The 12,185-nt window shown below is 35.4% G+C and overlaps 1 protein-coding gene across 2 annotated transcripts; it reads right to left on the bottom strand.

Moving 5' to 3' along the window:
- Positions 1–515: 515 nt before the first annotated feature.
- vsx2 (visual system homeobox 2) lies at positions 516–11,784 on the bottom strand. Of its 2 annotated transcripts, none has more exons than XM_065288375.2 (5): positions 6,580–11,784; positions 6,146–6,230; positions 5,389–5,512; positions 2,292–2,472; positions 516–1,484 (listed from the first exon to the last, which is right to left on the bottom strand). In XM_065288375.2, exons 1-5 carry the CDS (start codon positions 7,112–7,114, stop codon positions 1,117–1,119), a joined length of 1,293 nt encoding a protein of 430 aa, XP_065144447.2. In that variant the 5' UTR covers positions 7,115–11,784; the 3' UTR covers positions 516–1,116. The 2 variants fall into 2 exon arrangements, with proteins under 2 accessions (XP_065144447.2, XP_065144448.2); XM_065288376.2 differs by having other exon boundaries at positions 516–1,421.
- Positions 11,785–12,185: the final 401 nt, after the last annotated feature.

Raw genomic sequence — 12,185 nt, 5'->3', positions numbered from 1 at the left:
GATGGAAGGATGGATGGATGGATAGATGGAAAGATAGATGAAAGATAGATGGACAGATGGAAAGATAGATAGATAGATAGATAGATAGATAGATAGATAGATAGATAGATAGATAGATAGATAGATAGATAGATAGATAGATAGATAGATAGATAGATAGATAGATAGATAGATATTGAGGGATCTCAGTGAGGCCATCTTATCTGCTTTCAGGCTCTCTCCCATATGTCTGTTATGCATTGGCCCTGCTATTTAATCTGCCCAGATTGAGGCCTCTAAACTATGTCAGATTACACCCATTGACACAGAAATGTTTATAGGCTACAATAGATTGTTATTGTAGGCTCGATAAAATGGAAAAGATGCTAAAAAGATTTTAGCACTGATTTATGATTTTCTTAATTTACACAGTAAAATAAACGTAGTCTAAAATACATAGGAATTAATATTATTTTGTACAAAATCTAAGGTTAAAACATTTTTATGTTTTCTTTTTCATACATTGATGTAAACCATCACAGCATTTCTCATACTTTTTTAATAATTTGTATGGCATTTTACATATTACGAAAAAAAGCACATAATAAGACTACAGTACATTCATGTATAGTTCAAACAATACTGTAGCGAGCTATCTTCATTTACAATATATACAGCAAAACACTCTATTACAACTTTACAACACTTGAGTTTTAGGACACTGTACAAAATCAACAATGAATTCTGAATTCTGTTATTAAAAGCTCATTGGGAGTTCTCGAACAATTATTTTCTAATAATTACTGAAAAATAATACTGAAATTGTATCAGTATAGAGTTAACATAAACACGCAAACATTTGCCCTGGACATTGCAACCTTCCATCATGACACAAGGGCACAAGCATGCTCCATCATTATGAAATGCTCGTATGGCTGGAATGTTCTGTATCTTTAAGAGAAATGTGATGTTATTATAATTTTGAAAAACACCATGTTTGAATAATTTTGACCTTGCTTAAGTAAAACCAAACGTAGAAGAACTGTTAGGAAAAAAAATATGAATCCAGATATATTGACTCCAAGACTATGTAATATGGCAATACAGAGGTATGAATGAAGAATTACTCTGGATAACCTACGAATTTTTATCTTCTTCTTTCGCATCTAACTGTTCGTTGGACTTCTCTGTCGCCGGTATCTCCATCTTGTGCTCCAGTCTCTCTGATGAAACCGTTCCCAGCACTTTGGCACTGTGTTCCTGTGCTTTTGCCCTGAGAACAGCAATGCTGTTCTCCCTCAGTTCCTCTTTGGACATAGGTGACTCCGTCCTCCTTTCCTCAGCCTCGCCATCATCCGTCATGGCATTGGTCGCTTTCTGAGTGACATCGGACTTCTCATTTGATGGAACTGCAGCGGTCTCCAAGGACTTCTTGTGCATCCCTGCAAAGAATGGTGGGCATTCGTATTTAGAAAAGCAGCTGGTGGTAGGAAAACCATCTTGAACTGAAAACAGCAAGAGACAGATTTTAGATTTAGTAAAAGGATGACTAATTACGAGTCACAAATCGGAGTGAAAAAATAAATGTTATGCTTGTTTTTGTCATTTTGTTGTAATAGTAGCACTTGTTAGGAAACTTATTACCTAATTAACTAAAAATATTTTACTTTGCAATAATGCTGTATTATTGTAATAAAGCTGTATTATTGTTTTCTTTATAACAGTTCCATTTTCCTAAAGTTTCCTAAGTTAACGGCTTTGATAATTTAATTATACATTAACGCAGTGGTTCTCAAACTTTTTGGATTGCGCCCTTCTTTGTGTGGGTGCATCCCTTCGCACCCCCCAAAGAAAATTGATGACATTAAACATAAAAAACGTATTCATTTATATGTAACAAAACATATGGCTGTTTAATTACACATAATTTATGATAAAGCAAATTATAAAATTTCATAAATCTCCCCCAGTTTGGGACCAACTGCATTAACATATGATATTCTCTATAAATATACATAAAAATATATATAAATATAAGTAAACATAATTTTACATCTTTAAAAGATTAAATATCTGCTTTGATTCATAGTGTTCATCCATTTAATTTTAAAATTCAGTGTTGAGTGACAAACGCATTATTTAAAGTTAATATAACAGAGTAGACTTGATCTGTTTCCCAGGTTTTTCACTGTAATTGTATTAATATAATTATAGTGTATAACGTAATGTATAATAATCTATTATGATTGATAATACTAACATTTTTATTAATAATTCATTATAACAAAAAGCCTTGAGATTCTCTGGCATACCTAGAAGCCAGGGAGCACAGGAATCCATGACGCCATCTTTAGCAGACTTCAGTATGGACTCAGGCAGAGGGATTGAATGTCGCACCATAGCACCGTACAGTCCATACTCAGCCATCACACTACTGCGACCCCAACACTTTTCACGTTTTCTCCACTTGGCTCGCCGATTTTGGAACCAGACCTGTCCACAAAAATATGATTTGTACATTTATGTTTTTTTTTCAATGCAAAAGTCATTCGTTTATTCTTAAAATCAGGCAAGCATAACAACTAACTAAACAAATAGCTTACATGTATTAATGTTAATAGATATGCAAAATAATTTCATATGCAATTTACACAATTTCTTTCCAAAAAAAAAAAACACATACTGCAGTATCTTTAGTATTTACTCTAGTAAACGTTACTAAAATTCCTACACTTCCAATTCTTTATTTATTCTTCATGCCATTCCAGTATCTATGGCTATATTCATGGCGAGAACTGGTTAATCCATACACAAGATGGCACACAAATTAATCTACACTAATTAGGGGAGGGGCAACGGTGCTAAATAGTACTAAATGTGGTTCTTGGGTTGTAATTATAGAGGAACCATTTTTAGTGCTATATTGCACCTATGAAGCACCTATGAAGAACCATACGGGGGTCATATAGCACCACTATAGCACCACAAATGCCTCTACATAGCACAAAATGGTTTTACACAGGTGCTACACAGGTACTTCATCGGTGCTATATGGCACTTAAAATGGTTCCTCTATGATTACGAGCAGCAGTATTCTGTTGTTTTAAGGAATTGGTAAATATTGAAGTATACTTTGATATTTACTATAGTAAAATAGTATCTGCACTTGAAAAAGCTGGGTTGTTTAATCACATAGCAGTAAAATATGGAAGTGTTGGGTTAAAATTAACATACAGTGTGGCTAGACTTATGTCAAATATATTATATTTACATTTACTATAGGAAAATTTAAACCAACAAATGGGATTGTTTATATTTTACTCAACCTTACATTGAAACAATCCAGCATATTTAACAGTAGGTACGGTTATTAATTGTAACATAGTAAATATTAAATTATACTACAGTATTTACCAATTCACTACAAAATAAGCTACAGAATAACATAATGTAGTATTTACATAATGCATTAGCTATAGCCAATTTCAACTTTACATTTACTATAGAAAACACTAAATATAGCACACTGCAATATTTTTGGCCTAATACCAAATAGGTAATGTCCTCTATGATTAGTTTAGTAATATCTGTATCTATTTTATAACTATTGTTCTGATCAAACAAGGTGACCAGTCACACACCATAGCATCTCTATCAGACCAACGATATACCGACTTCTCATTCAGGGTGAGTTCAGATTGATCTCAGCAGCACTACACGCACTGCTTAACCACCACTTGGCCTCCTCTAATGATAGCTGGTGGCAAATCTGACGGAGGAGGAGAGGGAGGGGCTCTCGGGTCCGGAGAGGCCAGACATTGGATAAGAAATTATCAAAACCATTTTCCAATCTTTTCAGGTAATGCCGATGATAGCCCTCATTTCATGCACGATACTTTTTAGCGGAGAAATTGGTTATCGGGCGCTGAAAAGAAAGCGGGTGGAGACAGCGATGAGAGACGACCCCAAGGGCACGCGGGAGCTGATTGAAAAATAAGTTAATTTCGAGCCCAATCGATGGTGGACAGGCGGGCAAATATCACGGGAAATTAAACGAGCAGACCCTGGAGAGCACCGCCATTGACCCGTGCTAATAAATTCAATGTAGTTATTTCATTTGAACTCCCGCATCTCTTCCCCGGGAACACGCCGAGCTTTTCTGATTTAACTAATTACACTCGATGAGAAAATTAGATGTTAATTTTTACTTTGGATTGAAATGGAATTATTTATTTATTTCCTTATTATTTATTCACCATGAGGCACCGTAATGAGAAGGAAATTAAAAGGCGGGCCAGTAGATGGATTGTTCGGGTCACACAGTAATCTCCATACGCCTTGATTGCTTGATTAGGTCGTTAGCTCGTTTCTCTCTCTCTCTCTCTCTCTCTCTCGCTCTCTCTCTCTCTCTCTCTCTCTCGTTGAGAGCAAATTGTTTCACATCCAACTGAAGCTGAAGAGATATTATCTGTCCGAACAAGATGCTGGACTCAGGAGCTGTTTATAGCCCAAAAACACCAAAATGTCTTCGCCTGAAAACCCAGCTGAAGTCATTTTTGTCATTTACTGTTTCTAAATCATTCAACATAATTTAAAGAACATTATGTACATAGCCTATCCTTGATATCTTTAAATTGACTGAGTAAGTACAAATATTGTAAATAAGTGACTGAAATTAAACTTTGATGATGACATTGAGACTGGTTTTCACAGGTAGGGTCAAGTCTCACTTGCTGAGACTTAGGCTACGTCAAGAAATTGTTAAGAGCCTATTCTGCATACATGCGAAATAAAAAATGTAAAAATGAGGTGGTCAGATTTGGTCCGTTCATTTCGTAAGAAAAGTGTAGAGCAGAGGTGTACCAACATGGTCTAAATGGGGATATTTATAGTATTTAAAATCAGTATTTGTTTTTTTCCCAGAGATTTGTTTTCTCAATTTCTTTCAAGTATATATATCTCGATTTTATTTAAAATATTCACACTCCTTTTTATTTAATAATTAAAAAAGCAAACAGCAATTTGGAATTAGGCTATTTAATTTAATACTAAATAATAATGATATTATTTTGAGGGTAGATTTGTAATTTAAAAAAAATGCACTGGTAATAACATCTGTGTGACACAACAGGTGTATAGGTCAATTTATTATACAGGCCCACAATACCTAATTAAAAAAGCAAGGACAAAATATATATATATATATTTTTAACAGCAAAATTGCACAACTGACTCTTACTGGTATTTGTTATTTTGTGTTATAGCAAAACTCAATTCATTGAATACGGGCGTAAAAGCCAATTTTTAACGACTTTGTAGGTTATCTTCCATTACAAATTCGATTCAGTGTTAATTAATTATTATTTTTTATTCATAGCGAGTGTATACAGCAGTTTGCGTATAGCCTACCTGTATTCTGTCCTCGGGCAGCTCGGTTTTCATGGCCAGCATTTCTCTGGCGTATACATCTGGGTAATGAGCGTCGTTAAAAGCCTTCTCTAGTTCCTCCAGCTGGTAAGATGTAAATATCGTTCTATAAAATAACAAAACCATTATCATTATCATAACTAAATCATGAATTGTTTTAAATTTCCTTTTTTATTCAAATTAAAAACAAATCAAGTGGATCATCTGCAAATGCAAAATATATTAGTTGAAAACTAATTTACAATAATGTATTTATACTGTATATTTTAAATTGATTAATTATTTCACAGCATCAAAAATTTAGACATAAATGCATTAAATATAGTTTAATTAATTTTGTCCCGAGAAAAGAAGCAAACGCTTTCAAATATAATATATTGAAATGTGCAAATATTGAAAGATTCAAATTACAACGACAATTATTAATATTATTAATAATACAGTTATTACATTTAAAATAGCTCTTTATTTTTACTATTATCTATATCTTTCTATATATAATACAATTAGCTTCCAAAAAAAGAAAGAGACCTTCCGCTATTTCTCTCTTCCTCAAAATACTTTTAAATTAATCTGTAACTTTATTCCAGTTTTTCCAAATTGGCCATAACTGCCAAACAAATGTTTTTAAAAAGATGAATTTTACACTTTCCTCGGTGTTTATTATGTCTGTTTTTTAGATAACGGGCATAAAAATAACCCCAATGCTAATACGCTTTAAGAATGCTGTTTAGCCCACCTGTGTCGTCTCTTTTTTCGCTTCTTGCTCTGGCTCAGAGAAGATTTTGAAATTTTCCGTTCACTTGAAGAGACGTCTTCCGAATCTGCAATATCGGGCACAAAATTATTTATATTTTGATATGTAAAATGTGATGCATGTAAAATATGTGTGTTGCGATAATTGCCATTTACTTACAATTTTTTTATTTATTTCTGTAATGATAATCACACAGGACATATTTATGAGGAATAAAACAAATAACATGTTGCACTTTTAAAATTCCATCTTATATAAATGTTTTATAATTAGACTAAAATAAAGGATCATAACATCAGTATTATTCTCAATAAGTCAACAAACTCCATTCAGCCCTGAAACGAATAATTGCCCATTAGTTTTTGGAACATCTTCAAATCTTATGAGGGCCTTGAACATGAATTTTGCAGGCCTACCAGAGCTAGCAGATTGGTTAGCTTCCAGCGGACCCACTGTCCTGTTGAGAGGCTGAAGGTGGACGTTTTGCGAGTCTGACAGCACCTCCAGAAACGCAGGCTGGCTGTAGAACGACGGAATACCTCCAGGGCCAATTAATCCCATCCCGACCCCAAGACCAGCTGGACCGAGCATCGACCTCGTGGCTAACAGGTGAGCTCCAGCTGGAAAAGAGTCCAGTGTGTTCCGTGGAGCCGAAGACGGCTCTTTATTTAGTCCCAAAATCTCCTGAATGCCGAAACCCGTGCATTTGGGCGTGTGAGTGGCACTCTTTGATAGATGTTGATTGTTAGTTCCACCGTTCTCAACGGCGCACGGTGATTTTGATTTGTTCAAACTTTCCGACAACACAGACCCATCCTTTCCCGTCATGGTGCCTTTGAGACTATTCCCTTCTTCAGATACAAGTCGGTCCCTAGTGCACAGGCATCCACGGCGCAATACGCATGATCCCTCTAGAAATTCTCCTTTTATCCAACAGGTCCATCCCAACATGGGTCAAAACTCACCAGCCAATCAGCTGAGAGCACGCGATTTAGAATTCCAGAGGATAAAGGATGCTGCTCCACCGGTTTATTACGCATTATATCATTGAATTCACATCAGATTCAATTTGAAATTATCCCTAAGGTGTGTTAATCAGTCATTTCACCCAAATTAGCGCATACATTCAATGAAAATAGAAATTGAATTATTTTCGCACTTACTCAAAATTACTTTCGATTTTTTTATTGTATTTTTATTGTATTTTTTATTGTTAATTTTTACAATAACAGTAATATTGAAAGCGGTTAATTGAAATATGGTAAATGCGATGAAATGTTCCCTTTTGTGTTTTTAGGCTTAAACATTTAAACATATATTTCTAGTGGGTTTATTAGAAATCAAAACATTTAAAAAAATGTATTGGACAATTGAAGGACCTTCAAATAGAAATTATAGAAAAAAATGGCACCTGGGCACTTAGGTTATGATGTGGCTCAGATTGCTGGAAACCCTATATCGCATATGAAAGCCTGATGTCGTCAGCAATGACAAAATATGTTATGCACTATGTAGGCTTTCGTATAGGCATTGAAAGAATTATGATACCCAACAAAATAGAAAATATATAGGTTGCTTTGTCATACTGTCAGTTAACAAAGCTGCACGATTTGTTTTTAATAATCCATATTTACCATTATATAAAACAGGCGATTTGTATAATAATTTTAATATTAATAACTTAAAAAGGCATGTGATCGACAATGTCAAATTAAAACAGATTGGTTAACTGAGTTTAAAGCAACACGTTTGTAACTTAAATATTTTGGCCGCCACAGAAACCCTATGAGGGTTTAAAACTGAAGTCGCTCCGGATTTCGTTTTTCTTGAGAGGGGTGGGTCTTTTTTAGGCTTTAAAAATCAGTTTTCACGAACTGAACTCTGAACGAACTGAATAATGATGTATGCACGTAAACCTATAAACAGTGGTCATGATCACATATCAATGGCAAAGAAATGTACAGTTCTCGTGATCAAACAATTTGCCACTAAATTTATTAAATAAATAAATAAATGTAGATGTATATAAATATAACAATAAAAAACAAAGTATAAAATGAAAATACATTTATATAAATACTTTTACAATATCGGATTTAGAGAATTAGAATATTGAACTGATAGTGAAGTAACATTGGTAAGCAGGAAGCTGAGGACTAGTAGCCTATTATAAATTGGTGCCCAATGATTTATTGCAAATAATAAATTGAAATAACTAATTATAAATAATAATAATTAGATATATTCCAGGTAATTAAAAATAAGTATTTTTCTACACTTTTACCATTTTCCTAGCTGTCCTACATAATCGAAAACAGATGCACGTTCTGAACAGAGATTTAAACTGTTGCATATATAGCTGTGCTACGCATTTGAACAGACTGCGAAATATGGCTTCTTCTAATTACATCCAGTTTTTTTAATACATAGAGGTCTAATCAGCTATTACTAAATTACATTGGGATTTGATTCGTTTGCAGATAATTTGTGGCACAATTTGGACATCTGGACTGAGAATTACTGGGAGATAATTTATGGAAATGAGCAGTGAGCCGTTGATGGTGACAGAGATAACACCAATCTTATCAAAGTGCCATGTGTTGATGCATAAATAAACGTCGTGATTCATGTGACACAAGCAGAACGGCGGACGCGTGGCTACGCCTGCAGAAGACGACGCACGCGCAGGCGAATTCGATCTATCTCCCACGAGAGCGCGCCTGATGTGTTACTTTTCTGGCCAATTAATAGCCATCGAACATTGGGCGAAGTTTGAGGCCAAAATCAAAGATTGGGGGCAGTGTACTGCTGAAGTGGCCTGATAATAATAACCAATTTTACTAATAAAGGTGTACTGTAATCCTGCTTGAAATCAGCTTAAAATAAACAAAAAAGCCATGTGATTTCTGGCCTTATGGGACATTATTCAATTACCACCCTGTGCTAATTCTCTGTTGGCGTGGCTCCATGACAATTACATGAGATGATCATTATAACCGGCAGCCATTCAAAACTATGGTTTAATCACATATACACACAAAAAAATGCCTTGATTCAATCCATGGTTGGGTAAAATGTGGGCAAACTCAACGGCTGGTTTAAATGTCCACATTTAAACCAAGCCCTTGGTTTAAACAATGCAACTTTTCAGAGTGCAGATCAGCACAAATAGATTCAACATAAAAAGTACAAGACAATAAAACTTCACCCAAGTTTCCGTATAGTCACACATTGCATTAAACTCTGCGCCACTGATTAAGAGAGACCAAAATATTACAGCTGCAATTATATGGGCACCAGTTGAAACTAATTAGAAGCCATTAAGTGGAAATTTCATTAAGGGTAATGAAGAAATCAATGTTATCAAGATATGCAAATGACACATCACCCAGTCTAGATAAACCCATCTATTCACAAGACGCTCCCTCTGTCAAAGCAGTCTGTCAATTACAAACTGCTTCCTGCCCTCTCTCAGCCTCCACTTCTGCTGTAATCTGTGCTGGGCTTTGTTGTTTATTGTGAGTGGAAAAAAACCCACTCTCCCTCTACGGCTTTTAATAATCCATCTCCATATGAAAATGACTGCATCCTGATTTACATGCATAAGAGGACAAACTAATAAGGCTCTAGATTAAGGAAAGATTTAGTTCAGTCATTCGTGTAGATCGGGGGCCTATCAAAGACTGCGAGATCTGATGCTAGCAGATTAAAAGGCAAACAGCTGTTGCAAAAAAATCTCTCTTTTTCTCATCAGGGCTGACAAAGAGAACTGTACGTATTCATTTTAAAGTGAAACCTGCCACTGTGTACGCACAAACCAAAAGTGTTAAAATAGTATAAAAGAACCCCACATGGTAATTCATACAAATTCATGAGGTGGCTAAATTGTATTAAAGGGCAATTTATACTTCTGCGTAGGACATCCACCGTAGCTAGGCCGTAAGATGTGCGTTTGTGATATGTGGGTTGTCTCATAACCCGCGGGTCGGGGAGGGTAAAGAAATTGTCACTTTATTTGCGGGGCGGGTCATTAAAAACAAAAGAGAAACCCATGAATGTTTTTTTTTAAGTTATATTTTTTGTCCATTTTACCTTTATTTAAACAGTGACAGAGAAGTGGACAGGAAAGTACAGGAAGGAGAAAGGGGTATGGAAACGGAAAATTACCACGAACCGGGAACTGAACCTGGGTTGCCGAAAATGCGAAAGCACCACATGTCGAAGCGCTGCCCACTACACCATCAACTCCGATAAAACCCATGTACAGTATGTTGCGTGGAATTCCCTACAGCCTATATTAAATAATTGGGAATATATATTTTCATATTTGATAAGGTTCTTTAAAAAGGTTAAAATATGTAGGTCGACATAACAACGTAACTTGCGTAATGTCCCCAAACCTTTGGCCTCACGTGACGTGACAAAAAGAGACAAGCAGCTTGCACTTCCAGCCACAACAACAAAACAAACAGAGAAATAAAAGTAAAGATGAAAGACGAGGTGCGGGAGAAATTAAGGGGACACTCCACTCTTTTAAAAAAATGCTAATTTTCCAGCTCCCCTAAAGTTAATTTTTACAGTGAATCCAGGTCTGGTGGTACAACTTTTAGCATAGCTTAGCAAAATCCATTGAATTTGATTAGACCATTAGCATCACGCTCAAAAATAACCAAAGAGTTGCGATATTTTTCCTATTTAAAACTTGACTCTTCTGTAGTTGCATTGTGTACTTAGACCGACGGAAAATAAAAAGTTGCGATTTTCTAGGGCGATATGTTTAGGAACTATACTCATTCTGTTGTAATAATTAAGGACTTTGCTGCCGTAACATGGCTGCAGCAGACGCAATGATATTACGCATGGAGCACCTGAAAATAGCCCCCGTGGTAACATTCAATAGTAGGGGACTATTTTACAGGCACTGCGTAATATCATTGCGCCTCAATATTGTAACATACATGTGGACATATCTGCGATCTGCATTATTGCGTGTCAACGTAAACAACGACGCAGAAGTATAAACGAAAACTGACGCGCAGGCTATATCGTAGGTTCTACGCAAAACTCTAAATTACGCTTTATTCGTACGATCACATTTGTATATTTTTGTTCGATTTGCTTTCGCCCCGTGACATTGAGTTTACAAGTGGGGTTTCATTATTATTCCCTTCTAAAAATTGTACGTGTTTCGCACAAATTTCCATAAGATCAGTCTGGAAAAATCATTGGATTACATTGGCAGTAAATTAGATGGAATGTGTGACACGATAATCAAATCTGCTAAAATGAGAGTTTCACCAAAGTTTTATCAATTACAGTATGTGATGCATACAAATAAACAAACCCGTCTCTTACATCTAAATGTCTTGCAGCTATTTGTCTTTGTGAGCAGATAAAGAACTTTCATTCTGGAAGGTCACTGCAAGGTAATGAGCTTTGGGATGTAGCTGTATTATAAGGACATTGTATTACATTAGCCCAGCCCCTACACAGATTGCAGGTGCTTGATCTTTCCATGCCAAGCAATCTAAATGAAGAATCACTTGTGCTCACTTGGTCATAATTCTGTATTTGCAATGTATTGGGAGTGATGAATCATTTTTAGTACTGCACTTTGTTTTTGTACACTCGCAAGCATAGTATTGAGTGAATTATACGAATGGAAATAAAAACAAGTACAATGAAACTGAAATATGTGTGTCTGTGCCACTAACATCACTACACTCTCAGAAATAAAGGTACGAAACTGTACCTTTTCTGTCACTGGGGCTGTACCCTTTCAAAAAGTACAGCTTTGCACATAAGGATTTCATTTAATTACCTCAGAAGTACATTCTGGGACCAAAGAGAGCTTATTAGTACCTCAAAAATTCATATTAGTATCTCAAAAGTACATATTGATACTACATTTTTACCGGTACATATCTGTACCTAATGGTCCATAAAATTGCCTTTTTAAAGGGTGCTGCCCCAGTTAGGGTACATATTTTGACTTTTTTCTAACAATGTAGGGTCCTTAAGG

This window comes from Paramisgurnus dabryanus, chromosome 17 (assembly GCF_030506205.2).
Source record: "Paramisgurnus dabryanus chromosome 17, PD_genome_1.1, whole genome shotgun sequence".
Lineage (NCBI taxonomy): Eukaryota > Metazoa > Chordata > Actinopteri > Cypriniformes > Cobitidae > Paramisgurnus > Paramisgurnus dabryanus.
Note: the sequence above shows the minus strand (reverse complement) of the source record. Positions and strands in the feature narration are given on the sequence as shown.

Excerpts from the sequence above, each read along its gene's own strand:
- vsx2 (XM_065288375.2), bottom strand. The coding sequence starts at position 7,114 with ATGTTGGGATGGACCTGTTGGATAAAAGGAGAATTTCTAGAGGGATCA. Across the intron at positions 5,513-6,145 it reads CGAAAAAAGAGACGACACAG|AACGATATTTACATCTTACC; the intron begins GTGGGCTAAACA and ends GTTATTTTATAG. Across the intron at positions 2,473-5,388 it reads TGCCCGAGGACAGAATACAG|GTCTGGTTCCAAAATCGGCG; the intron begins GTAGGCTATACG and ends TTTTGTGGACAG.